The sequence below is a fragment of the Myotis yumanensis genome, unplaced genomic scaffold (genome assembly GCF_028538775.1).
Source record: "Myotis yumanensis isolate MYYU_CA2020_CCGP unplaced genomic scaffold, mMyoYum1.0.hap1 SCAF_3, whole genome shotgun sequence".
NCBI classification, from domain to species: Eukaryota; Metazoa; Chordata; class Mammalia; order Chiroptera; family Vespertilionidae; genus Myotis; species Myotis yumanensis.
The window spans coordinates 32,374,211-32,401,665 of record NW_027223754.1 but is presented as its reverse complement, the minus strand read 5'-3'; the positions used below and the strand labels follow the sequence as shown (position 1 = coordinate 32,401,665).

Genomic DNA, 27,455 nt, shown 5'->3' with positions numbered 1-27,455 from the left:
AATTTCAGAGTTGTTAACTGAAAGTTAATATCCTGGGGGTAGACAACTTTCTTGTAATGCTTGCTGTGGAAGATCTTGCTTGAACCATCAGATCTGCTAATCAGTTTTGAAAATGTTGTTTGTTTCATTTATTTAATGTAGCCTTCTACATCTGGAAAAGGGAAACTAAAGATGAGAAGTTAATTATGCAAGGAAAACGGCCTCCCTATTTGCATGAAATGATAAGCTATTGTTCCTCTAAATTATCAGGAAATATCTTTGTAAAGTAAATAATGTATACAGGGATATTTGATAATAGGATATAAATATATGGCTCAGATGACAAACAGCATGGAGAATTTATTTGCTGTGGTTCTTCCTTGCTTTATATGTGTGAATTCTACCAATACTAGTAATAATTTAGACACCATGTGATCTCATATCTTAATCTCTTTCTCTCTCTCCTTGATTTTGTTATATTCAACTCAGAGCAATTCAATCAGAATAAATATAGTGAAATCTGATTATTCACACGTCTGCTATCTCTTTTTGACAACATCCTTTTTTTCTAGTCTGCTGAGAAATTGATTAAGTAATTTTCATGGAAATATGAAGTCTGTGATTCCTTTATAAGTCATCAATTGTCGGGTGTTGATTAGCTTATGAAAATTCAATGCAGCATTTTAATGCTTGGATAAATTGCCTGCCACTGTAAATACACTTAGAATTAAATACCTCTTTTAAAATTAATGGAATTGAGTCATTGGCATAAAGTGGAGAAAACCGATTATGTTGGTCTGTTATTACCCTGTTACTTGTGTAATATTTTTATTCCATTTTATTCTCCTTCCCTATCATTGTGTTGATTCTTGTTTTTAGCTTCTTAGTAATATCAGATGACCACTGCTCAAATTCTTTCTTTTTTTTTTTCTTTTCTATAAACCTTTAGGAATGCATTGAAACCTCAATGGCTGAATTTCTTTTAAGAAATGTCTTTATTGCCCTTGCTGTTTTGGCTTAGTGGATAGAGTGTCAGCCTGTAGACCTGTGGGTCGCTACCCCTTTGGGGGTTGAATGACCTTCTCACAGGGGTCGCCTAAGACCATCGGAAAACACATATATAATTACATATTGTTTTTGTGATTAATCACTATGCTTTAATTATGTTTAATTTGTAACAATGAAATTGGGGGTCACCACAACATGGGGAACTATATTAAAGGGTTGCGGCATTAGGAAGGTTGAGAACCACTGCTGTAGACTGAAGGGTCCTGGGTTTGATTCCAGTCAAGGGCACATGCCTGGGTTGAGGGCTCGATCCCCAATGTGGGGAGTGCAGGAGGCAGCCAATCAGTGATTCTCTGTCATCATTGATGTTTCTATCTCTCCCTCTCCCTTCTTTTCTGAAATCAATAAAAATATATTTTTTAAAAAGAAGCTTGACCAAGCATATTCTAATCTTAAATAACAAATACTTCCTACCTGTTTATCTGAGTCATGGCTCTAATTCCTCCACACAGTAGACCATCTTCATAGATACTCTCTGCTCTCTGGAAAATCAGAATTAATGTCCCCTGATTTGCTAAAGTTCACATAAAATATAAATTTGCCACTGTGTGAGGCATGGGTTTCCTATTTTCTGTACTTGAAATATTGAAGAGCTAAATTGCCTAGGAACAATTTTGTGATGAGCGTTCTTTGTTATGGTTTGAATTCACCCTCATGGATAGACAAGCAATTTAAACATTATTGATTGAATGGTAATAAGTGATTCTCAAAGTGTATCCTATGCACCATTGGATACATGGACCTTTATTAGCAATCTTCAATGAGAGTAAGCATTTAGAAGCTCATAGCAATTTGATGGTTTAATTTCCTTCTTTTGAATCTAATAAGAATCAAGGTTTTTATTTTGTATGTCTTTGTCTTTTTCAATTTTATTTGTCCAAGAATTCATCTTTATTATGTTTTACAAAAGTATTGGTCCATGATGAATTGGAAATAAAAACAAGTGTTTCTTTCCCACAAACATAAAGGCACTAGTTTAATTGATGTATCAAAATTCAAATATTCAAATTCCAGAGTCTGATCTTGACACACCCTCCTAACATGTCCCTTCTCTAGCTTCTCGCAGCACAATTAATGGCATCCCCTTTCTTCCAGCTTTCAGGCCAAAGTGCTGGTAAGAGTATTAATGTGCTTTTCTTCCATATCCTATATCTGATTTTACTGCAAATATCATCAGCACTTCCTTCAAAATATGCACAGAACATGACTTCTACTTCTGCCACTGGCCCATCAGAGCCAAGATAAAATGTTTCATCTGAATTAATTGCTTGACAAGGATTTTCATCCTTTTTTTTGGCTATAGTCTGATTTGTTATATAAGATGATCTTTCAAAATAATCTGTAAATTGCTCTTTTAACTAAGTGTGCAGCATTTCATTAAGCTATCAAATTGGGAAGTTTCCATACAGTCTCTAGCAGTAGGAAGTTCCCACATCATCAAACAGAAAATGAATTGCAGAGGATGAGACATCTGCTTGCTGGAAAATGCATAGAGTAAAGGCATTGCCTTTCCCAAACAATTATTGTCAACAGTCACAGAGAGAATAGAAGATGCAATCACATCTCTTCATGGATGGCTGATAAGTTTGCAAGTGATACTCTCTTCACAAACACACTAGTGGAACTTGAGACTCATAAAGAAAAGAAACCCTACAAAACAAAAATAAATTTTGTAACATCTCATTAGCCAAGTCTAGAGCATGGCTCATGTCAGCCACTTAATAACTTACTGTTCCCTTCAAGGTGGCCTACTTGGAGGCCGCAGGTCTTCTTTTTAAGAGCATCTCCAGAGGTGGGAGTTTACCAGCTGCTGTCAGAAGTTGAAGTCTCCCTCACTTCCAGGTTATTTGAAATTATGTGGATGGACACATCTTTTCCAAGCTAGCCTAGTTATTTAATGTCTCACTACAGTATGCTATGCTGTGCAGTGTCTGCCATATAGTTGCATGTGATTCCATTCAGCCTAAAAAATGCGTTTGAACACTTGACATGTGTAAGTTATTAAAAAAAAGTTATGTATTAGAAAAACGAGGTAAGGGAAATCTTTACATTTCTATAGTTTTAAGAATTATTTCTCTGCAGTAAATTTAAAATTTTCCATTTTATCAAAACGGCCTCTTCAGATTATGGTATAAACCTATATGAAGTCATTTTTATGACTACCATTAACATTCAGATCACATTTTCATAAATTATTTTTTATTCATTAAAAATATATTATCAAAGACAATCTCAATTTTCTTTAGTAATTAGACCAACATAAACAAGTTTTATCTTATAATAGGAAAATGCAATTTGGAGTTACTCTATTTTGATTTTATCTGAAATTTTTTTTATCTTCCTTAACTAACAGATTTCTCAATTTCTCAATTTCTCAGTCTACTTTCTAGTTTCATTTTTATTCTATGGAATAAGACTAACTTTGAGATACTAAATGAATAAGGTCTCCTTTCAGATCAATTATTTCACTTTCATTTCTTTTCTTCTTTACTAGGCTATAAAATTCTCACCAGTCCTTCTTTTAAGTAAATTTTGTATTGAATTACAACATATAAAGGGAATAATGCACAACTTATTAGTGTATAGCTACATGAATTTTTATTTGTTGAATACACATGTATGATCAGCAGTTTCATAAAGAAATGGAATATAGGAGGCCCCTTCCCCAAGTCACCCTGATCATCACAAAAGTTTCTGACATGTTGGGCTAGCAAATAGTTTTGTCTGTTTTCTTAATTTTACATAAAACAAATCATCAAGTATACAGTAGGTCCTTGAGTTACGTCGGAGATCCATTCCTACAGCGCGACGTAATGTGATTTTCGCCATAAGTTGGAACCCACATACATAAGCACCTACGTCACTCACATGGAGCACATACACAGCAGTAATAAAGTGAAACAGTAAAAAAAAAATTAAAGAAAGATAACAATTCCTGACCATTACTTGTGGTAAATAAATAATAAAAAACATAAAGCACATATGTACATATGTCAAAATGACGGAACTTTTTACGTAACGATGAAACGACGTACATTGAGTTCGACGTAACCCGAGGACTGTCTGTATTCTCTTTTGTGTTTTTCATCTTTTATTTATCATTTTGTTTCTTTTATTTATTCATACTGTTACTTGTAACACTACTTATCCGCTTTTATTCCTATACAACAAACTATTATGTGATTATATCCTAATTTATTAATCGACTCTACAGTTGAGGAACCTTTGAGTCATTTTCACTTTTTGGTTATTATCTATATACTAGGGGCTCAGTGCATGAATTCGTGCACCTTGAAAGGAACTGTGAACTTCGAGGCTGCAGTGGGCACAGGGGCGGGTCTCAGCCCCCATCCTCCACGCCCCTGCCCGGCCCCTCCTGCCGTGGCCACCGCTCCCCTGTATGATGGCAACCCCGCTCTTGCTCCCACATGCTGACAGTGCTGGCCTCACTCGCACCTGCTGACAGCACAGAGCCATTGGGGCCGGTGCCAGCAGCAAGTGCAAGCGGGGCTGGCGCAGTGATGACTGCTGCCCGATACCCTCTCAGGAGCAGGGGAGGTGGAGAATCCCTCAGGGGCAATCAGGGCCGGCAGCCATTCCTTGCACCCACTGACAGCACCGAGCGATCGGGGCTGGCACCAGGTGCTGGAAGCGGGTGTGAGTGGTGGCTCCGGCGCAGGCAGTGGGTGCGAACGGGGCTGGCACCAGCAGCAGGTACAAGTGCCAGGCGGAACTGCGGCACGCGGGAGCAAATAATTTTGAGTAACCACCAGAGGCTCGCCCTGATGACAGTGACCAGCACCCTGCCTTGATCTGGCACCTCTGCTCACCTGCTCCACCATCCAGCCATGGCCGACGTCCACCAAATTCCATTCTCTGCTGCCTGCTGCGGATGCCCACCATGTTCCCTGCATGCCCCCTGGTGGTCAGCACACATCATAGTGACCGGTTGTTTGGTTGTTCTGCCGTTCAGTCTATTTGCATATTAGGGTTATATATATGTAAAATCCTAAGTGACCGTTACGACTGGTCGACCAGTTGCTATGATGTACACTGACCATCAGGGGGCAGACATTCAATGCAGGAGCTCCCCCCTGATGGTCAGTGCGCTCCCACAGCCAACCTCCCGTGGCCCCTCCCCCTTCCCCTTAGCCACTCCCCCATTGGCCCTGATGGGGGGCCCAGTCTGCCAACCTCCCGCGGCCCTTCCCCCTGTTGGCCAGTCCGCCAAGATAGGATTCAATTGGCAGCCAGGCCGAGGACCCCTCCATCCATGAATTTGTGCACCGGGCCTCTAGTAAATAATACTGTTATAAACTATCTTATATCTTTTTGGAGGCACACATAGGTAAGTATTTCTGTGGGGCATTTACCTAGAACTGTCTCATTTTTGTATCCAGGAGAAAAAGATCTCAATATTTTATCATTCAGCATGTTGTTTGTGGTAGCGATGCCATGTGTAGTTATTTTTTATTTGATTAAGAAAGTTCTATTGAATTAATAGGTTTCATAGTTATTGTTTTTAAATCAAAAGTGGGCATTAAATGTATTTAAAGGTGTTTTTTTTTCAGCATTTAGTGAGACCATCATGTGACTTTTGTTCTTTACTTCTTAGTATTATGAGTTGATCTTCTAATGTGAAGCCTACATTACATTACTAGAATAAAGTTTATTTGGTTGAAATCTATTATCTGTTGAATGCATTATTGCAATTCAGTTTGTCAATATTTTGCTCAGAATTTTTGCATGTATTTTAATGAGAGAGAATAGCCTGTATTTTTTCTTTCAATTTACTAGTTATGTTTTTAATATCAAGCTTATGCAGGCCTCTTAAAGTGAAATGTTTTTTCTTCTGTTATTTTCTTGAATTATTTGTATAAGATTTGTTTATTTTTGTACTTCAATGTTGGGAAGAATTCACCAGAGAGAGAAGTCTAAGTTTTCATTGTGGAAAGGTATTTTATGTATTTCTCTTACAGATGTTTGCTGATTTTATAGGTATCCATTATTAATTCCTGTCTTAATTTTACCATGATCAGAGAATATACTCTGTGTGACTCAAGTCTTTTAAATGTAATGAAACTAGTCTATGCTGTTTCTGGTAACATTATTCAATTGGTCAACTTGCTGATTATTTATTTCAAAAATTTGTCTGCTTATTCATGAGTTACTAAGAAAAAAAACCTATTAAAATTCCTCACTATCATTGTGAATTCATGTTTTTCTTCTAACAGCTGTTGCTGCTTCAGATATTTTATCCTAGATTTCAATCTCATAGAAATTTAGACTTGCATATCTTCCTGATTGCTTTATTTTATCATTGTGAAATGTCCCTTTTTATCACTGGTACTGGTTCTTACCTTAAAGTATATTTTCTATTAATTGAGTGTTGCTAAACCACCTTTTTTGCTGTTATTGTTTGAATGGATATTTTGCTTCATACTTTAACTTTTAAATGTATTATCCTTTATATGTAAAGTGTTTTCTCTTTAGAATAGCACACAGTATTTTAATCCAGTTTATAACCTTTTTTTTTTTTTTAAATTGAGAGTATTTAGTAGCTTTACATTTGATGCAAGTACTGATGTATTTGGGTTTAAATCTGTAGTTTATTATTTGGTATCTATTTGTTCCATCTGTTTTATGTGCCTTTATATCTCATTACTTGTCCTTTTAGTTAAAGGTATCTTCATTTCCTTTATCAACTTCTCAGTTATGCATTTTATTATTATTCTATAGCAACATAGAACTCATTACTACCCCGTTTACTTCCTCCATTATATTTTGCTATGTGTTTTAATTTTATATTTTTTTATCCAGTCTGGTTCTCATAAAAACACTTTAAGATTAGTTCTCAGAATCTAATTATTTCACCTTTTTTTTGTGTTCAGTGAAACAAACATATTGGCTTGATTTTATTTGAATTTCACTTGTCTGTTTCTTTATTTATAAAGTTAAAACAATTGACAAAATGTTAAGAGCGTATTTTTTACTTATTTTTCATATTGTAGAGTGATTTTTAACTTTAAATGTGCTATTTATATGGGTCAAACACTATTTATATCTTTTTTCTTTAACAGACTTTCATTGGGGACATCCTCTTACTTGTTAACCCATTCAAGGAGCTTCCAATTTATTCCACCATGGTGAGTATAAAATTTAAAATACCATTTAACAGTGTAGAATAATACTTACCAGACAATCCTGTTTGTATCAAATGACCTATTAAGAAGAAAAATCATAACAATAGGTAAAGTCAAAATTCTCAGAAAGTTCTAAATTAAGTTGTTGCATAATGATTCTCTTCTTCATTTTTAATCTTTAACTATTTTGGCATTCAATTATTCATAATACTAATTTTTAATGTTTTTAACATTTTGAGTGATTTTTTCCATTTTATACGTTGGCAATTTAAGTCTTCTCTGACTTTTTGAAGTCAATTTTCTAGTAATTCATTATTTGTTTTAATATTTTCAAAGAAATCTCTTGACTTTAAATTTTTTTCAAATGTATATTTATTGTCTGTTCAATTGATTTCTTTTTCTTTTTATTATTTCCTTCTACTTCCTTTGAGTTTAGTTTGATAGTTGTTTAAGTTGTAAAGTTCTGTCATTGATTGTTTGCCTTTCTGAATCCGTATTTGAGGCTTTTTATTTTGCTTTCAGCACAACTTTACTAAATTCTACATCTTTGATATTTCACAATTTTATTATTCAGTTAAAGATATCTGTTTCTTATTATGAGTTTTTTCTTTGTTGTTTGAATTTTATAAAAATATAAACTTATTTTTTCTATTTTCTACATTGCTTCACTTTAATCTACATTCTGGTTAGTAGAATGACTAGGTTAATTCTCTCTTCTATTGTTTTGAAACTACTTAAAACCATCTATTAAATTATTGGCATCGGTTGTTTTTTATCAGTATTAAAATTTTTATTTTATACATAGAGATTTCATTTCTCTGATGAAAATTTTGTTTTGCCACCTATTTTCTTAAACATGTTAAAATTTATCTTAAAATATGTCCCTGAAAACTCTAATAATAATATCATTATTAATCTAGTAGCTCTAATACTAGATAATAGCATCTCTAATCTAATCTAATTATAATATCTAATGATATCTGGGTGTGTTTGTGTGTGTGTGTGTGTATGTGTGTGTGTGTGTATTTGTCAATTGGTTTGCATTACATGGGTGTTATTTACTGACAGTCCTGGAAAATATTGTTTGAATACTGAACCTTTTATTTATAGAGGCTGGGATGGTATTACCTTCTTCCAAAGAAATTTTGATGTTTTTTATCCTAGTGGATAGATAAAGTATAGCAGATGGTCTTGACTCTGGTACAGTTCTTTTACTTTTGCTCTTGTGCATAAGCCGGGCCCCCTTAAAGGTCTCAATTGAGAAATCGGGATGATGTCCACCTAGGCTTTCCTTTGTTACTAAGACCTGAACTTGAAATTGTGTCTTCCTAGCAGTGTTAAACTGCCGAAATCTCTGCTTAACTCTTTAGACACTTACATTTAGTTTCTATGAGGCCTCTGAGCTTTATTCTGCAAAGTGGTAATGTGCTATGAGAAAAAGTTAGGCAGAAGATCCTGTTTCGTTCAGTGCATTTTGATATTCACTAAGATCTTTATTCCTTAAGTCTTTGCTGCTTTGGTGATCTTCAGAGGCCTCCAATTAGGAGTTTAATTTGTATTTTTATCCAGCTCTATATTATTAGTTGTTCATGCAAGTTCATTAGTCTGTTTCCAACTACTTTATTATAGCTACAATAAAATAGGCCATTTCTATTTTTATTGCATTGGTGTCAGAAGATCATTTGCCTTCAAATATCTAAGCTTGGTTAAAATTACATTATTTTTAATTCTGTACGTGTCTTTCAGATATATATATATATATATATATATATATATATTATTTAAAGTTAACTATTGATGTATTGTTCCTGGTGTACGTTATAGTGTCGCATGTAATTGTAGAGCGAACAAGAATCTTATGGTGAGACAAAAGTGAGTTTTAAGTAATTCCGTTATATAATTTAGATGCTTCCATGGATCTAGAACTAAAATTCTAAGTCTCAGGGAAAATTTACATAAATTTTGTAATATGGCATTATCTGTCATATTATATTGTATTTTGTAATGGAATAAATCTGATATTTTGTGGTTTGTTTTTTGAGTCTCAACACTATGGCAGTTTTATAGCTTTAAAATAATATGTGGTATTTGCAGTTCTTTCAGAAATACATGCTAACAGATAAAAGAAGAGAAACATGAAGAGACATATTTCTTTATCAATATAGGAATGAATATAATGCATTGAGATTTTTGCCAGAACACTTCATTAAAATTTTAAATGGCAAATACAATTTATAAATTATGGGTATCATACTCTATATCCATCCATTTCCAGCTGATTCTGATATACTAGTAGGATGTAAGAGGAAAATAAATATATTTTGATAAAATATACACTGATATAAAGTTTACAGTAAAATTTTAACAGGTAATAATGAAACTTTATGGTTCTTGATGCTTTGAAGTTCATGTATATTAGAATCAAATAGTTTGTACTCCCCTTGTATACAAGTAATAACCCATGAAATTATAGATATTAGGTAGAAACAAGGATTTAATTTTTAGGTTGAATTAGTGGGCATCCTGTGTAGCGATATTAGTACCTTGTAATTTAAAATCAGCTAAGCATGTACTGAACCATGCTTAAATTATCTCATTGTTCTCTGGACGCACAAAAGAAAGTTCCATTTGTGTGTGTTTATCTGTTGATTACATTTATGTGTATGTTTATTCTTTCACATCATAAATTTAGTTTTGTTTCTTCCAGTGTTGATTAGTTTAATAAAAGTAAAAAGAAAATATTGAATATGATCACATCTATAAAGACTATACAAACCAGGAGGATGACTTCTATGTTTCATGTTGAAAAATAAAAGACCAGATCTATACCATCTGTGTCTTACTTTTATTTTGTTACCAGTGCTATTAACTGTGTTATATTAAGCCTTTGCATAATATTCATTTCTTATCTAGTAGGTCATTAATCATGGATGTAGAACACCCTTTGTGGCAAACTTCATTTTGAGACTGATGTGAACACATGACAGCAAACAGCCCTGCCCATTAGATGGCTTGCTGCCCTAAGCAATGTTGATCTGATGCTAACAACCACTGGGGAGAAGTGGTGCTGAGGGGGCCAGTAGGCAGACAGTTCTAAATGAAGCGTAATCAACAGGGAAAGGTTAATTATTATGCTGCCTATTTATGCTGAAGACAAGTATCATCACTCATTTTAAGCACGTTAAGAGGTAGGGGAGAAGGAGAAAATCGAAAAGTAGGCAGATCTTTCTGAATAGGCTTACAAAAAAAGCAGGCTTATAATCAGGGACAAGAATGCCTTATAAAACCAACAAATATTTCTTTAGTCTATTAAATATAACATGTTGTGTTAGATATTTACAGATGCTGAGTAAGAGTCTCTGTAATGAACTATATAGACATTCTAGAAGCAAAATACAAAATAAATAAATAAATAAATAAATAAATAAATAAATAAAAATAATCACGGACTCCACTTATAGCTGAGGATGGAAAAATACCTGCATTGGAGATGTACACTATTCATTGACATGTTGAAAGGTTAGAATGGATGAAATCTTAGGTTCAGAAGGGCATTACATGGGAAAGAACTGAGACTGGGGCAAATCTTAAAGAATGATTAGGATTCTGATGAGGGGAAACAGTTATATTTTGGAGAATTGTTTAGAGAAAATGGAGTTGAAAAAATAAAGACCATTTAGAGAAATGTACAGACCAATTTCATAAATTAAGAAGGTAAAAACGCTAAGTAATTAAAAATTTAGGCCTAGATTATAAAGCTAAATTAAAGACTTGGGGTTTTATTTTTCAGAAAATAAAGAACTATTGGGAAAAAATTGTATTTTAAGTGTGTTTGTTTCCATCAGTTTAAGGAGAGGAGATATTTAGGCAAGACGACTAGTTGTAGATATTGAAATAATCTAATAATAAGTTTATCAGGGCCTAATATGGGAACTCTAGTAATGGGGAAAAAAGAGCATGCATTGAGTGAGTCTGCAAAGACAGTAAATAGTATTAAAAGAGTAATTTTATATGGAATGAATAGAAGCAGAGAAGATCAATTGACACAGGTTTTGAATTTGTGAGTCTGGGAGAGTAAGGGTATTGCTAATGAAGAAAGTTAAAGAAAAAGAAAGGAATTCATGAGGAAAAACCAGGTTCAGGGAAATATATTCAGTTTTTGGAGGTTAAATTGAAGTAGTGTTGAGACTCTATTTTGCAGTCAAGATTAGGAATAATTCCTATAGATATTTCATTTTGTGAGATTTCCAGGATTCATACCATGTTTAAGATTAAGGTAGAAAAATAGTAGAAAATGAAGGCGGATCGGGAGGGGAGAGAAAGGGGCAGGCAACCATCTTTGGTGGCAACTAAAGAACTAGGTCAAATGCATTGGCAAAGTTAGTAATCAGAAAACCAATGAACATGTGAATGTCATGGGGACAAATGCTTGAGCAGTGAATATTCATTCATCTCCCACACATCGATTTTAGAGCTTTCTTGGATATTTCTCATTATTGTTTTTCCTATGGAGTCCACAAACCAAGGATGCATCACCTTGAAATCTCAACATGCAAAATGACGACACCATTCAGGATAAAAGACCTGGGGATAATTTTTCAAGATTATATTTTTGACTACGCAGTCTTTTGTCATCCTCTGAGTGCCAGTGAGATTAAGCTTTCCCGATATGTAATATGGCATCTTATATAAGATGCCAGGTTAGGACTTCACTTAATTTTAGATTCTGTTTGCTGCTGGTCTCCTGATATTCCCATTGCCAGACATGTTGGGTTTGGCAAGTAGCTAGAGTGGCTGAGCAGGGTTTTGTAGCTATGGAGTAGCAGGGCTGGGAAAGAATGCCAGTAGCTGGCATTGGTTAGGGTTTGTTATTACATGGTAGGCCTCCTACATAGGGCTTTACATACATCATCACATTTTATCAAAAGGAAACCCAATCAGTGTAAGACTAATTCTTTCCACTTTGCAGATGAATAAACTGATACTTAAAGAGATTAAATGTACTTTCTGAAGTTTTCTCATGAGTGGCAGAGACAGAATTTACATCCAGGTCATGTGACCCCATTGCAAATGCATGCTAGACTACTCTGAGACAAGTGCTGAGCCCAGAGGCATATAGATTTAATGATATGTGGTCCTTTGAACAATCCTAAGGGTGTCATTTATTTATAGGTATATAAGTAACAAACAGAAAATCCAGTCAGGCAAGTAGAGTGACATAATCATGCTATAGTGTGAAACTAGCATAATAGTCTATGCCAACTCAAGCTATTGGCATGGGGGGCTTCCACTGGTTACCAGGATCCTGACACTGGGGGCCTGTGAATGGCCCACACATAAGGTATGGAACCGCATGACTGGCTTCAGAAATCAGGATGTGGCAGAATCTGCCATCTCCTGGCAGTTTATTCAGAGGCATCATGCACAGTGGAAAACAGGAGGGAAATTGATCCATAAAGAAAGGCCTTATTCATTGGAAAAAGAGTCCAGCAAGGACTAGAGATAATCACAAATGAAGATGATATAATGTCATCTCATCCATAAAAAAAAGAGCACATAAAATTTCCACTGACCAGAATCCTCTTGTTCCAAAATGATACAGATGGGGAGATAGTAAGGTGAAGTGGAGAGAGGCAGCCTGTGGGAAAGGCAGTGTCTTACCCTGCAGATATCTGCTTGACCGAATGAGAATGAGTGATAATGTTGTTACTGATAATGATAGCTAATATAAAGTTAGATGGCTTGTTGCCACTCAGAACAACTAGAACTTATTTAAGTGAAAATCTTCCAGGTTTGATAGAAATAACTAAATAAAAAGGGATGATATATATATGTATATGTATATATTATATATATACATATAAGTATATGTATATATATTATATATACATATATTAATATATTATATATACATATATATTATAAAGCATAGAATTAGCATCAAGCAAAGTATTATCAGGTGGGAGCAATGGACTATTCTACAATAAAACCTCTAAAATTGCATGAAAAGGAGATTTGCAAGAAAAGGGGACTGAGAAAGGTTACTAGTTTGGTTATCATGAAAAAAATTTATTTAGACACTCAGGATCCTTTACTACATCTAATTTCTAGTAAAACATAGCCTAAAGAGAAGAGATAATGCCAAACAGGTGTGAAGAAGCAGAGTAGGGATGTGAATGCATTCTTCGTACCAGTACTTTCATATATGCTCCTGGATCTCCATGTCTCGCTGTTGTTTATAGCATCTAATGAAATCCTCAGCAGGATTTCCAAAACAGGTTAAGTTTAAAAGTATTTTGCCAAAATTAGATTGAGGTTTGTGTTGGACTGGGGAGAAGAGAAAGAGTGTTGATGCAACTTTTCAAAAAGAACAGAAATTTGTCCTAAAAGAAAAGGAAGTCACAACTTCCTTTCAAATCATTCAAATCATTTTAATGTTCATTTTTAATTTGGGAATGCATCAGAACACAAAAAGTTCAAGTATAATACAATAGACAATTGTATTTACACCAACATGTGGATCTCATTCTTTTAAAAATATTTTAAATAAAAATGCATTGTTTTACATACACTCAAGGAGAAGGATGCAACTTTAAAGATGTGACAAGAAGACATTGTTTTCTAGTTTAAGTGTAACATTTATTTTCTCGGTAGTACAGAAAATAGATATACTTTAATGACTTGGTGTCTTAGTTTAGATGACATAGTGTACTATGAACTAAGTTCCACCTCAGCTTATTCCTTTTATAAGCAATCACAATCACTGCCCTGTAATTATTATATGCTCATCTAATCTTTTGTATATTCACTATACATATGCAATAAAAATGCATATACTGTTATTTGCTACTTAAATTCACTCAGAAGACATATTATCCTTTTAAAATATTTATTATCCTTCTGCTTTTAAATATTTTTTCACGTTAAAAGGTGTAGTCTAGCCCTAGCTGGTTTGGCTCAGTGGATAGAGTGTCTGCCTGTGGATTGAAGGGTCCTGGGTTTGATTCTAGCCAAAGGCACATGCCCAGGTTGCGGGCTCGATCCCCCCTAGTAGGGGGCATGCAAGAGACAGCCAATCAATGCTTCTCTCTTATCATTGATGTTTCTATCTCTCTATTTCTCTCCCTTCCTCTCTGAAATCAATACAAAAATATATGTATAAAAAAAGATGTAGGTCTAGTTAGTTTATTCTAAATGTCCTATAATATTTTACTTATTAAAACACATCATATGGTGGTGGCTGCAGAAGCTTCTAGCTTCGAGCTGGGCCCACCGCTTCTGCACAAAATAATTGATGGCATTTGTGGCTGAATTATTCTGTCTACCAGGATTATCAGAGTGTTTGGGATTCCACAGAATAGAATATATTATATATGTTCTGGAATACATTACCAAATTTTTCAAAACTGTAGTTGGTAAAAATGTATCTGATGAGGAGTTATCTCAGCAATTGAATCAGTCAAAATCATTTAATCAAGATGCTATCATGAAATGCTTGAAAAATAGAAAAGATGAAATTAATCAGGCTTGGTTAGAAGAAATAGTTGATATTTCCTCTGCATAGTTGCAGGATCTTGATTGGCACTTAAAGCTTACACTTTCTTGTGACAGGATTGCTACATTACAAACTCAACTTTTAGACCTTCACTTAAACATAAAATAAAATGAAGTCAAACTGTATTTTGTTGAAATAAATAAAGAAGAGCTGCGGACTCTAATAAATCCTTGGAAGCAGCTAATAAGGTCATCCTGCAGTTGAAATAACTGGAAATGATGAATATCCCCAATATTATCCACTTCCATTGCTACAACTGATATGACAGAGTGAATACTGTGTTCAGAAAACATGCGATATATTATAATACCAAGCTGAGAAAACAGCCCAGTTGAGATTACAAAGATAAAAATGTATTCAACTTCTGTAAAGGACAGGAAATTACATGGTTGACAGGAAATCAGCCTCCACCGCTAACTAGCCATATGACCTAGGAGCACTAAAACTTTGCATCAGTTTCTATATCTAGAAAAAGAAGATGATTCTCATACTCAATTCCTAGGTTTCTGGGAGGAATGGATAAGAGAGTGAGTATAAAGCATTGAGAACAGCAGCAAGCCCATAGCAAGTATAAGCCATCATTACTATTATTGACTATCTGTAATAAACTTGCTCATATTTTATGTGTAATATATTTCCTTATTATTTGAAACTAGAGGCCCGGTGCATGAAATTCATGCACTGGGGGAGTGGTTTGTCCCTCAGCCCAGACCTCTCCAATCTGAGACCCCTGGGGGATGTCTGACTGCCGGTTTAGGCCTGATCCTTGTGGGACATCCCTCTCACAATCCGGGACTGTTGTCTCCCAACCACTTGCCTGCATGATTGCCCCTAACCGCATCTGCCTGCCAGCCTGATCACTCCCTGACCACTCCCCTGCCAGCCTGATCAATGCCTAACTGCTCCCCTGCAGGCCTGGTTGCCCCCAACTGCCCTTCCCTGCTGGACTGGTTGCCCCTAACTGCCCTCCCTTGCTGGCCTGATCACTCACAACTGACCTCCCCTGCCAGCCATCTTGTGACCACATGGGGGCGGCCATCTTGCGTGAGGGTGTGATAGTCAATTTGCATATTACTTTTTTATTATTTAGGATGGCACTGCCTGCTTACCAGAGTTTCTGCATCTTTTCTCATATTTATTGGCCATTTTTTTCCATTTATATTCTTTGCCCAATTTTTTTCTTTCATTTCCAGTTTTCTCATTGATTTCTAAGAATCATTTAGAAAATACTGATAATTGGTTATTTGCACAGTTCATTCTCTTCTCTGGCTTTGCTTAGACTTTTTATTTTATTATTATAGTGTTCGTGGTTGCACAGGAGTTGTTAAATGTAATGTTGTGAGATTGACCCATCATTGCAATTATAAATGTGTTTGTGACCCTCATTTTCTTACCCAAATCACGATAGCACTATTCATATACTTGCCTAAATTATTTAAGTTTTGCTCTGGCCACATTGCTCAGTTGGTTAGAGCATTATCCGATTACACCAAGATTGTGATTTGATCCCCAGTCAGGGCACATACAGCAATCAACCAATGAATACATAAATAAGTGGAACAACAAATCGATGTTCCTCTTTCTCTCCCTTTTTTCCTCTATCTCTCTTTAAAATCAATCAATAAATAAAAAATGTTAAAAGTAAATTATTTAAGCTCTGCTGTTTATATTTGTGACTTAGATTCATCTGGAATTTATTTTTACATGTGGCATGATATAGAATTCAACATTTGTTTCCTTTACAAATACATGGTCAGTTTTATCAGCACTACTCTTTACTATACCGATCAGTGATGCAGAAACCTGCCATGTACCAATTCCCCATGCATATGTGTCTTGAGTTAGTTCTGTAGGGATCTCTTCCTCTGGTATCTGGGCCAGATCCACAGTGTTTAATGACTTTAGCTTTTTGAAATTTTTGTTAAGATATAATGCATATGGGAAAGTGCTCATTTTTAAGTGTACAGAATAATCAATGTTCCTGAGCTCTCAGATGCAAAGGTGACCAGTACTCCAGAAGCCTCACTCTTGCTCCTTTCTCATCACTGCTAACACCTTGCCCAAGGTCCCCCTGACCTGATGACGAACAGCCTAGATTACTTTGACCTGTTTTTGACCTTATGTAAATGGATCTTACAGTATATTCTCTTATGTACCTGATAGATTCCAGGCAACATGATAGTTGTGAGATTCTAATTGTCTTATAACTGCAGATTATTTATTCTACTGTCAAATATTCTTTTCCCCTATAATTTTAAATAATGTTACACTAATGGAAAATTTGCAGACAAATAGTACTAACAACTTTTTTCCTCAACCATTTTCAAATAATTTGCTGGCGTGTGGTCATATCAAGGTTGAAGGCACGTACTGTGTGTTTTCTGCAAACAAAGGCATTTTCTTATCTACCCTCCATACAACCATCAAAAATAGGGAGTTTCTACAGAGGTACTGTCATCACCTGATGAAGAGGCCTCCTGGGAGTTTCTGCCATTGTCCAGTAATGAGCAGATAGTCCACAGTTCAGGCCACCGTTCAGGGCACAGGATGGATCCACCAGGCTCCAAATCTTCAGTCTGGAGCAGTTCTTCAGTTTTCTATTGAACTTCCCAGTCTTGACATCTTTGAAGAAATAGGCCACTTATTTTATAAAGTAAAAATTGTTTGCCTGATATTTTTTCATGCCTCACAAGTCATTCTATCATTTCAAATTTATTCACATGAAAGTGGATTCATTAGAAATTCAAAAGTCATGAAAATACTGGCACTGAATCATCATGGCAATCATCATAAATCACTGTCACTGAAATTAAGTTAATTAAAAATTTGTTTTTCTGAGAAATTTATAAATTCATATGTGTTTCAGTGGCAACTGCCTTCTATTCAAATTAAAAATCCTTTCTATCTCTTACGACTGAAATTAGTTGATGCAGAGAAGTTGTATTTGATGGAAATTACCACAGTTTCCGTTCACTTCTTGTTTACTCTTAAACGGGATTTTTGTGATTTGCTCTTTTTAAAGACAGCCGCATAATTTAAAGCCTGTAAACCTAGTTATGAAGGGTCAAATATGTCTCCATTTTATCATTATGGATGCTTCCAATGTGCTGGAAAGGGCATAATTTGACAAATGTTTTGTAGTTACAAATGGGGTTCAAAATCCGAGATAAATTCACTTTCATGTTTGGGAGCGAAGTCAGCTGAGTCCTGCGGGACAGTGTCCTGAATCCTTCTTACAGAGATGTCTGTCTATGCTGCATGTGTTCCAGGTCTCCCAGCTGTACCGGAGCAGCACGGGGCAGCCCTGCTCCTCGCTGCCACCCCACATTTTCTCCTGCGCAGAGCGGGCCTTGCACCAGCTGTTCCAGGAGCAGCGGCCCCAGTGCTTCATTCTCAGGTAAACCCATGCTGCACCCCACTCTGGGGCCTTGGCTGTAAAAATATCTGCATCTATTATGGTTTACATCCGTTTACTTCCTGGGCAGGTTGCAGTCCAGTATGTTGTTGATTCCTTACAAAGGAGAAATGTCTTTGTTGTTGGAAATAGCCCCAAGTGTGGCTGGATCAATATCAGCAACTTAACCTGCAACTCAGTTCATTTTGAAGATTTACAGCCTCAAACCAGAGTGCTTTCGCTTTCAAACCTTAGAACACATGGGGGAAGAAAAGCATCAGATGTCAGTGAACCTGTTCCACAGTTCTCCAAATTGTGGTGCTGCCCAAAAAACAAAATAAAAATTATTAGCTTGCAACTGTGGATTTTCCCACCTGCTTCTAGGTATTTACTTTTGCTCATATTTCACCAAAATTATACACTGCGAAATATTTTTTATTGAAATGTAATGGTAACAGTAGCCTATAAATGTGAAGATCACTGCTCAGGAGGATGATTTATATTGGAGCAAACATTCTTTACACCAAAAAAAAAAAAAAAAAAAAAAATCTCACAGAGTTAGAGGTGAAATGTGATTATGTTTTGATATAAGATTAAATAAATATTTAGGCATCGCAATAAGATCTGCATTGAGAATCATGTTTGACATTAGGAGAAACCTGTAAAGGAGGGGTTTCTATACTCATGGCTTTCCCTGAGTTCTGACCCATAATGTTGGTTGAAAACTGACCCTGTAAACAAACCATTGCACAACTGCAGCCAAAGTGAAATGAAGGCATGTAAAGAAGGAAAGATGGAGAGAACCCAGAGACAATTTAAATATTTAAATAAGCATTATTTATGTACTTTCACATTATCAATTTGATTAAAAAAATGTCATGGAGGTTCAGATTGATGGGTGGCAAACATTAGTGTTCTCATTTATAAAACAACATATAAGTAAGTAGTTGTTTTCACACTTGTTCCAAAATGTCCCTGGGTAAGGGAGGCACTGGAGGGTGGCCCCATCCATTCTTGAATCAAGCAACTCTATGTTTATTTGCCTCATCTATTGTGTTTTCCAGTCTTCCTGTGACAAAAAGGGAATACTTTTAAAAAATTATGAGTTTGCGAGGAATGTTTGGCAGGGTTAACAATAATAACAAGTAATATGTATTGAGAAATTACTAAGTGCTAGATGCTTTCTATGTATTATCATATTCATCACTTTAGCAACCTTATTGATAGGTATTATTCTTATCACCATTTTTATATCAGATGACTGAGTATTAGAAAGGTTAACTAATTAGCCTGGCATATTATAATTAGTAAATAGTGAATTGGGTATATGAGCCCAATAATGTGAATTAATAAATGGTGACGTATGAACCACCTATTCTGAAAGAAAGATTTATTTATTAAGTTTTAAGAGTATCACCTAGTTCTGGTATTCAGAATTGAAGAACAAATCTGTGATCACAAGGAATTATTTGTATAGTCATTCTGTCTTCTTTCAAGATTAGTGTTTTATGTAGCTTCTCTACCTCCTTGATCATCTGACTAATATAAAAACTTTCTACATTTATAGTAATACATTAACATTGATACATTTAGAATTCAACTAAACACACTGCGTATAAAGTTCCCTTATTTGGTGTCTATTATGTCCCATAACTAGCTATGCAACAGACAATTTTTAAGATTTGGGATCAAAACCTACGTATTCCTAGAATAGAAATTCTGTAACTTAGTACTAGGCCAGGAAAATGTTATTTCCAAATTTTAATCTTATTTCTCATTTTGTTGGTAATATAGGCCCCAGTGGCACACTAGGTTTTATCTTGAAAGGTTTTTAATAATTCTCAGCTATTTTTTCTGGTATAATTGAGAGTCTGGAGTCCACCATGATCTGCCTTCCCTTTGCCTTTCTAAATGCCTTGTGAGATAGTTTTAATTAATTGTTTGAACATCTGTGACAAATAGCCACGATCCTAGCCCTATGCTGAGCAAATCTAAATTAATGCTATTTGCTGTACACACAAGTAGCTTGTGGGATAAGCAGTAAAGGGTCCGCCTCTGTCATGTACAGATTTAGCAGACAAGGCTGTTCAGATAAGCTGAAGCATTATTGTGGGCCCCTGATTAGCACAAACCCAAATATCTGGTCAACTTCCAGTTTAACCATAGACTTAGATTTTGAGATAAAAAATATTTCTTGAAGAAGTTGAACTAGAAATTTTAGTTTTAACGTGATCGCCCATGGAGCCAAGCCTGTCCTAACCCATCTCTCTCTCTTTTTAAAAAAGTTTCCTTGTATTTTACTCAGTTTAAATAAATGTGTCTAGTCTTAAATTTTATGAGAGAGTTAAAATATGTGGGATTTTAGCTCTGACCTTCCCTGCTCCTCGTCTGGCAATGCAACTGTGGGAGCAGAGAGGGGACTCCATGAACACTAGGTCAGCCCCATCCCCTCACAGGCCTCCGTGTCTCCATATTCACAGGGGCTACTTCTGCCCCATTCACCACTCTGCACTCGCCACCTATTTCAGCTTGCTTAATAGAAGCTCGGGGAATATTTATTGAATATTAATGCCAAATAAATGCTACCTTCTATGCTAATCCTTCTCCAAGGATCAGCTCAACTTCTGCCTCATCCAGACGTCGTCCCTAGTTCCCTGTAGGAGATGTACTTGCTCCTTCACCCTTGGGTGCATTGCCCACTGTATTTTAATTATGTGTCATTTCTGTGCGTAGTGTTTATTGAGAGTATCCTGGGAAGCTAGCACAGGAAGCAGTGTTTTCACCTCTTTACCTCTGAAGCCTCTGGCACATAGTAGGTCCTTAGTGACTTCATTTGAAAGAATGAGCAATATTTAAAAAAGGAAAATGGTATTTTCAAGATTTATTCCTGAGTGAATGCAAGCAAAATCTCTATTTAAAAAAAAAAGATTCTTGAAAAGCTAATCAGTTTGCTGGGAAGTAGAATTTTAGTAACGATAAATATAATTATAGAAATTAAATTTCCACCGTGAAAGGTCTGGATTGCTTCTTCTCTGAAATTAGAAGGTTAAAGGCAAAGTTCTTTGAACCCAGAAAAGGAGCAGCTTGTCCTGTGTAGGTCACTGTCCCCTGCTCTGCTGAGGATGTGGGGGTGCTTGATCTAAAAGTGGTGAAAATGTTTGCAGGCAGCATGGATAAGGGGAGAAGCATTTGTTAACAACCTGAGACCTGAATAAAGTAATTAAAGTTCAGCTTCTTTTCTGGCAAACTCCCTTTAATCAAATTCATTAGAACAAAACTTCAAGGGAAAAACCTGAGAAAACACTAGCAAAGATATATATATATATATATTTTTTAAATTTTTTGATTCAGAGATAAAAGACTAAGAGATAAAAGTATTCTATCTGGATGTACTAAAAACTTTATTTTATATCAGACCACTTTGGTATGGCAATTATTATATTAGAACTTTAATACTAAATTGTCTAATTTCAGGAGTATAATACAGTAATTATTTATAGGAATTAGGTAAGGTGTGAAGTATGCCTGGGAAATATCATTAAAAATAACAAGTTGGTCCGTGCTTGTTCCTAAGTTGAAGGACAATGGGAAACATGGTCTGTCCAAACTGACAGCAGCCTCAAGAGAAAATGGGCCATGTTAGGGTCTGCTGAGGGTCAGTGCTTTGCTCACCTCTGTTATCTTAGCAACTTAGTTTTAGCAGCTGCACACTTTGTATTCATTCAGAAGAAAAGAGAAGGAAATCTCAGAAAGATGGAAGATGTAATGTCTTGTCGGGAAGGTGCAGGAAGATTTCACAAAGCCAGGCCCTGTGACTCTAGGACTAGGATGCGTGCACCTCCAGGGCAGAGGGCTATCACCTGGCTCCACCTCACTACTGTCATTTACAAGCTGAGGACCAGTTGATGGTGTCTCTTTCGACCTCACACCTTCCTCCTGTGACTCACCTAAGTTACATGTTCCTGCGCTGTAAGGTATTGGATGGCAGAGGTTGCAGCCTATTCATTTGTAGTCCCGCATGTAGACCCCATAGGGCACCTGACATCGGAGATATTCACTATGATTTGAATGAATGAATCGAATTAAAGAGTAAAAAGATACCATAAACTCATTGAAAGTTATGTTGTTCCCTACTGTCATCATGCTGGAGAATTATCTGTGGTTATTGATTTTTTACTATAGTTTCCAAAAACAGTAAACTTGTGTTTTTTTTCTCTGTTTTCTTTCAGTGGGGAAAGAGGGTCTGGCAAGACCGAAGCCAGCAAACAAATAATTAGGCACCTAACCTGGAGGTCGGGCACCAGCAGGCCTATCTTTGATTCCAAATTCAAACACGTAAGTTTCTTATTTGGCTTGGAAAACACGTTGTGCCAAGAAAAAATGTCATTTAAAAATACAGGGTGACACCATAATACACTATGTGTTTGTCCATAAGTGGGACAAAATTTGTGGAAATAAAGAAAAAGAAAAGTTTGAGGCTTGGTATAAATGATTATTGTTCAAGTGAACTTTTATTTTTTTTGTATATATTTTAAAAGGTTTCAAACATGCTCTCTTCATATTTGCTCAGAACAGTTGGACTGAAAACATGTAATTTAGTTAGAGGTTGTTGTTCACCTAGACAGTGCCCCTTCGGTGTGTAGATGCCTTTGGCAGGGTTGACCCGATAAGCAAAACTTGTGGGCGATTAATGAAAACTGATAATAAAGTTTCAATGTGTGTAAGAGAATTGACAACAGGAAACCTTATGGGCATTGATAAGTAGAAAGTAAATCTTCAACCCCAGGCCAAAAACACATGAATTTTATATGCCAAAGATTATGTTCAATTCTTCACATATGTAAGAGGAATATAAGTTTTGTAAAAAATAAATCAACATGCTCTGTATGACATGCAAGAAAATAATGTCCCTATGTGCTATATCATTTCCTTGATTGAAAAAACACTTTAGCTGTCTCTCTCTCTCTCTCTACACACACACACACACACACACACACACACACACACACACACACGTACACACACCTTCTTCCTTTAGAGGTGTCTCTTTGCTTTCTTTCTCCTAAACTCCAAGGGCCATTCTTTTGCCTCTATAACTTGTTTTCTGAGCTCACAGAGCCCAGCTGGCCCTCTTCTGCCTCTGCAACTTTCTAAATAAACATTTGCTTGCATATGAAGAGAAAAACAAAAACACTTGATACACATCATAGGCCATGCTGTAGCAGCACACACATTCTTGGAGAGTATTTCTAAGTGAGGTGTTGCAGGTATAATAATTCGGTCTCAAGTTTACATAGTGTGCCCCTCCAGAATCTCCCCAAACAGCTTCACCTCGAGCATCTTTGCAGAATGAGACCTGCGTTTCATTCAGTAATTGTATACTTGAAAGTGTCCGATTACATTGAAATAAAAGCAGTCGCTATTATCGTAGGCCATTCCCTAAAACAGGGCCATGTGAAAGTTCCCACATTGAAAATCTAGAAATGCATTCCGCAATGAGTATTGTGCTGTTTGTGTTTGGTTTGCTTTTGTTCACCCCTTTACCTCGTGCTGCAGGGCAGAGGTATTCCTGCCAGGTAGTGTTTACCTGGGGATATTCTGGAGACTTAGTATTGGATTCCTCATTTAGAAATGAGAAGGACTTACATTAATTGGTAGATTAATGTTATTTCCTTATATTTTCTACTTTTGAATAAGAAGTCCTTCAAAAGTTAAATATGCTTTTATGGATTCCCAAGCATATGCCTGATCCTGGAGATTTTTCTCATTATGAAGAATATATAATAAATCAATACTGCAGTGTATCCATAGTAACACGTGTTCATTAAAAACTTTACTTCATAGCCATTTACTAAGCTCGACCTATAAATTGAGCACCTGCATATTTCTGCAGCACAGCTCAAAATAATTTAACATTTCAGGGAAGAGCATAAATTATCTTTTTTATTCAGATCTTGCAATATGCTGACTACTGACATTTAAGGATTAGAAAATTTATAAAACAACACAGTTATAAAATAGACGTGAGTTAACTAATAGAATAGCAGGATCCATTGGCTTAATTATCATGACAAGAAACAATAGTCTCCACTGTAAATTATAGACTTAAGCAATCATTTATTAAAATGATCCTTTGAGAAAGAGCAGGCTATGTAATTTCTAAAATGCATTCTAGATTACTTTATGCAAATTGGCTTTGCTTTTTAGCTTAAGTGAATACATTCCAAATTGAATATCTTTGGACAAGATAGATCTAACTCTTCCAAAATTAATTAGAATCTTGGAATCAATATTATACTATCAATGGAAATTTTACGTAAGACGATTTCTAATTCATTTTTGTTTTGTTTTATTCATTTCTCATGGCAAATTAAAGATGTCATAAATAAGTGATTTCTAGTCTCATCAAAAAATATTTCCCAGGTTTGAGTATGGCTGAAAGTTCATGTCCATTATGCTTTTTTTGCTCTTCCTTTAAGTTATTATCTGCATGAATATTATTCAGTATCCAAAACATTAGCACATTTTTTTTGCACAATGTCCAAGTGTATATCTGGAAATCGCATGCAAGCATTGGCTACATTTATGAATCAGCGGCAAATCTGTATAACATCACAAGAGTTCAGTGAAATTACATACATTTAAGTGAGGAGCTGCATGAAAGGAAAATCTGATTAAGGAGATGAGTAGAAAAGAACATCCTTGAAATATGGAGCAATTTGGTAGAAAGCTTGATGCTCAGTACAGAATGAGAAGCATTGGATGGCTCTGAAAGGAGCGAAGCAAGTGGGCTGAAGTAGGGAGCCAGTCCAGCCAGATTAGATGGTGAGACATCCCTGTGAGGTACCACGCCAGCAGACACGGGGCATGAGGCTGCCCGAGGGATGTGTGTAACTGACATACACAGGGTGTCTTCCATTAGCAAATACTGGGCGAGTCTAGCCCAAACAGTTTTGCCCTGCTTCTTGGCATAGTGTGAGACAAAACAGTCTTTGAAGGTTATTCTTATCAGCAGTTACCAGATACAGAGTGAAAGAGTGGTAGGGACGTTTAAGGAAAGAGTATTAGGATGATCTTCTGCAGAGAATTGTGTGGAGGCTGAGGAATGGAGAACCTTTTCCTTGTGGTTTACATCAAAGGCATAATTAAGGTTTTGCAAATTAAAGATTATAATATGGAGTGTGTGTGTGTGGGGGGGGTGGTTGGGGAAGGGGAGAACAAAATGAAGGGGTTTGGGAGGAAGCTGGCCGTTTGTAAGTTTCATGCTGCCATGGTGAATAGTGCCCTCCATGAAGAGGGTGCGGAGAGGAAGAGAGATTTACTTGCTCTCGGGAAGGTGAGGGAGAGGCAAGCATTGAGCTCCAGAGGTGACGTTAGTCATTTTAGGGAGGCACCACATGTACTGGTTAGGGATACACAGCTGTGATAATTCTGGATTTTAGCCTAACACTTCAGTGGCCCCATCTTAAAAGTCTGCTTAGGTTTATGTTCTGCCTCTGCAATGGGCTTCTGACTGTGCTTTACACAGTGGGCAGGGGGGTTTGAATCCTGTCACCATTGCTGTTGCTTTTGTTTCCCTGTATAATTTCAAAACAGATAAGCTCACTGGAGAGGGCTGCTGCTTAGAATCCCTGTGTTTCAGTTCTATACTGTGGAAGCGGGGGATTTTCCATGGTTTATTGGAACATAAACGTCATGCTTTTGGGGGAGTGAAAACTGCCTGAAAGTTTTCAGTAATTCTGGAACAACAGAGTTTCAACCTTAAGAAACATTAAATTTTAGTCAAATGATTTAGACACTTATTGAGTGACTGCTTTTACAGGGCAGAATTATAGGGTCAAATTGACTAAGACATTATTTTGTATTGAGGGGGCCACAGATTTTTTTACTTTTAGAAAACACAGTAGGTTAACTATTACCATGATAATAGTGCGTAACTTTTACTGGCATAATTATTAAACTTTTATGGGAAAATAATACTATACAATGTAAATAGGAAAAAAAATCATGCTAATCAAATGAGTCAGTAAGTACTGAAGAAATATATACTTACTTCCCTTTGCCTACATTTTTTAATATAAAGTTTTATTACTGTGCATCACTCTCATTATTTTGTCTCAAAGGCAAATTGAATGATGGACTATTTTTTTTCTAGTATTTCTCTTAACACATTTGTCTAGTGCCACCTATTGGCCAAATGGTTAATTTTAGATAAAAACCACTGGTTATTTCGAATTTAGAATACATAATGAGAGTGCCATGTGAGTATTTATATTTTGTTTAATGGTTTTAGTTTCATGCTTTGTACGTACTGTTTACTGTTACTCTAGCAGTAATAGCCCTATGATGCAGTGATTGAACACATTCATTCCACAGAGAGACTGTATTGAAATCTCAGCTCCACTATTTAAAAGTTCTGAACTTTGGGAAACATACTTAATTTCTCAATTTTCTTTCCTGTAAAATAGACACACTAGTTGTGAGGATTTAAGGGAAATATATGTATACACATACACATATATCCACACATACATGTATACTCATATATGTATATGTAAAACTTTACATATATCCATATATACTTTATATAAATACACACATATATTTATATATGAAGTTATATATCTACATTTATATTATTATTAACAAAAAATAAAATTAATCTTTGTTATTTTCTGAATGCTAAATGTGTGCCAGGCACCAATCTGAGGGCTTTATACACCTGACACTTATAACCACCAAAGGAGTTATCCCTGTGTTAGAATAAAGGAAAATGAGGTTCAAGGAATTTGTGATATAATTTGTCATTAGCAGAACAGGAATGTGAGGGCAGCTACTTCTCATTACAAAGCACATTCATTTAACAATTACCCTATACTTCCTATTTGGGTACATGTCATTATTTATCTTTTATGTACTTTTTATATAACAATAAAAATTCAGTTATCTGATACAACACCAACAATTATTAAATATTCTAAAACATTCTAATCCTTTCAGTGAATCTTAAACAGTTGTTTAATGTAATAACATAAATGTTTAAGCTGTGATATAGCGGGCTAGAAGAGGTTAATGTAGAAAAAGGAGGACCTATGTGATACTTTCAACAATAAAGACCTTAGAAAGGTAAAAAAGTGATATAATTGCATTATGAATTTCACTATATATTTATGTAATGTTAAACTATTGTAAAATAAGCAAAAATAGCACCTTCATAAAAACTATTTGTAATTATTTTTCAGAAAACATTTCTGCCATAACTACTATAATTCATTTGATCTTTAAAATTAGTTTATTATAAAGAGACAAATAATAG

The 27,455-nt window shown here is 35.6% G+C and overlaps 1 protein-coding gene and 1 pseudogene across 2 annotated transcripts in view; both read left to right on the top strand.

The window, feature by feature from the left end:
* Positions 1-27,455, top strand: part of MYO16 (myosin XVI) — a 533,335-nt gene that overhangs the window by 223,904 nt on the left and 281,976 nt on the right. For both annotated transcript variants that reach the window (XM_070408604.1, XM_070408603.1), the window contains exons 12-14: positions 7,128-7,193; positions 18,015-18,142; positions 22,369-22,474. In XM_070408604.1, the coding sequence (XP_070264705.1) occupies positions 7,128-7,193; positions 18,015-18,142; positions 22,369-22,474 (300 nt within the window). The remainder of the gene's footprint in view (positions 1-7,127; positions 7,194-18,014; positions 18,143-22,368; positions 22,475-27,455) is intronic.
* LOC139004994 (COMM domain-containing protein 8 pseudogene) lies at positions 14,421-14,954 on the top strand (annotated as a pseudogene).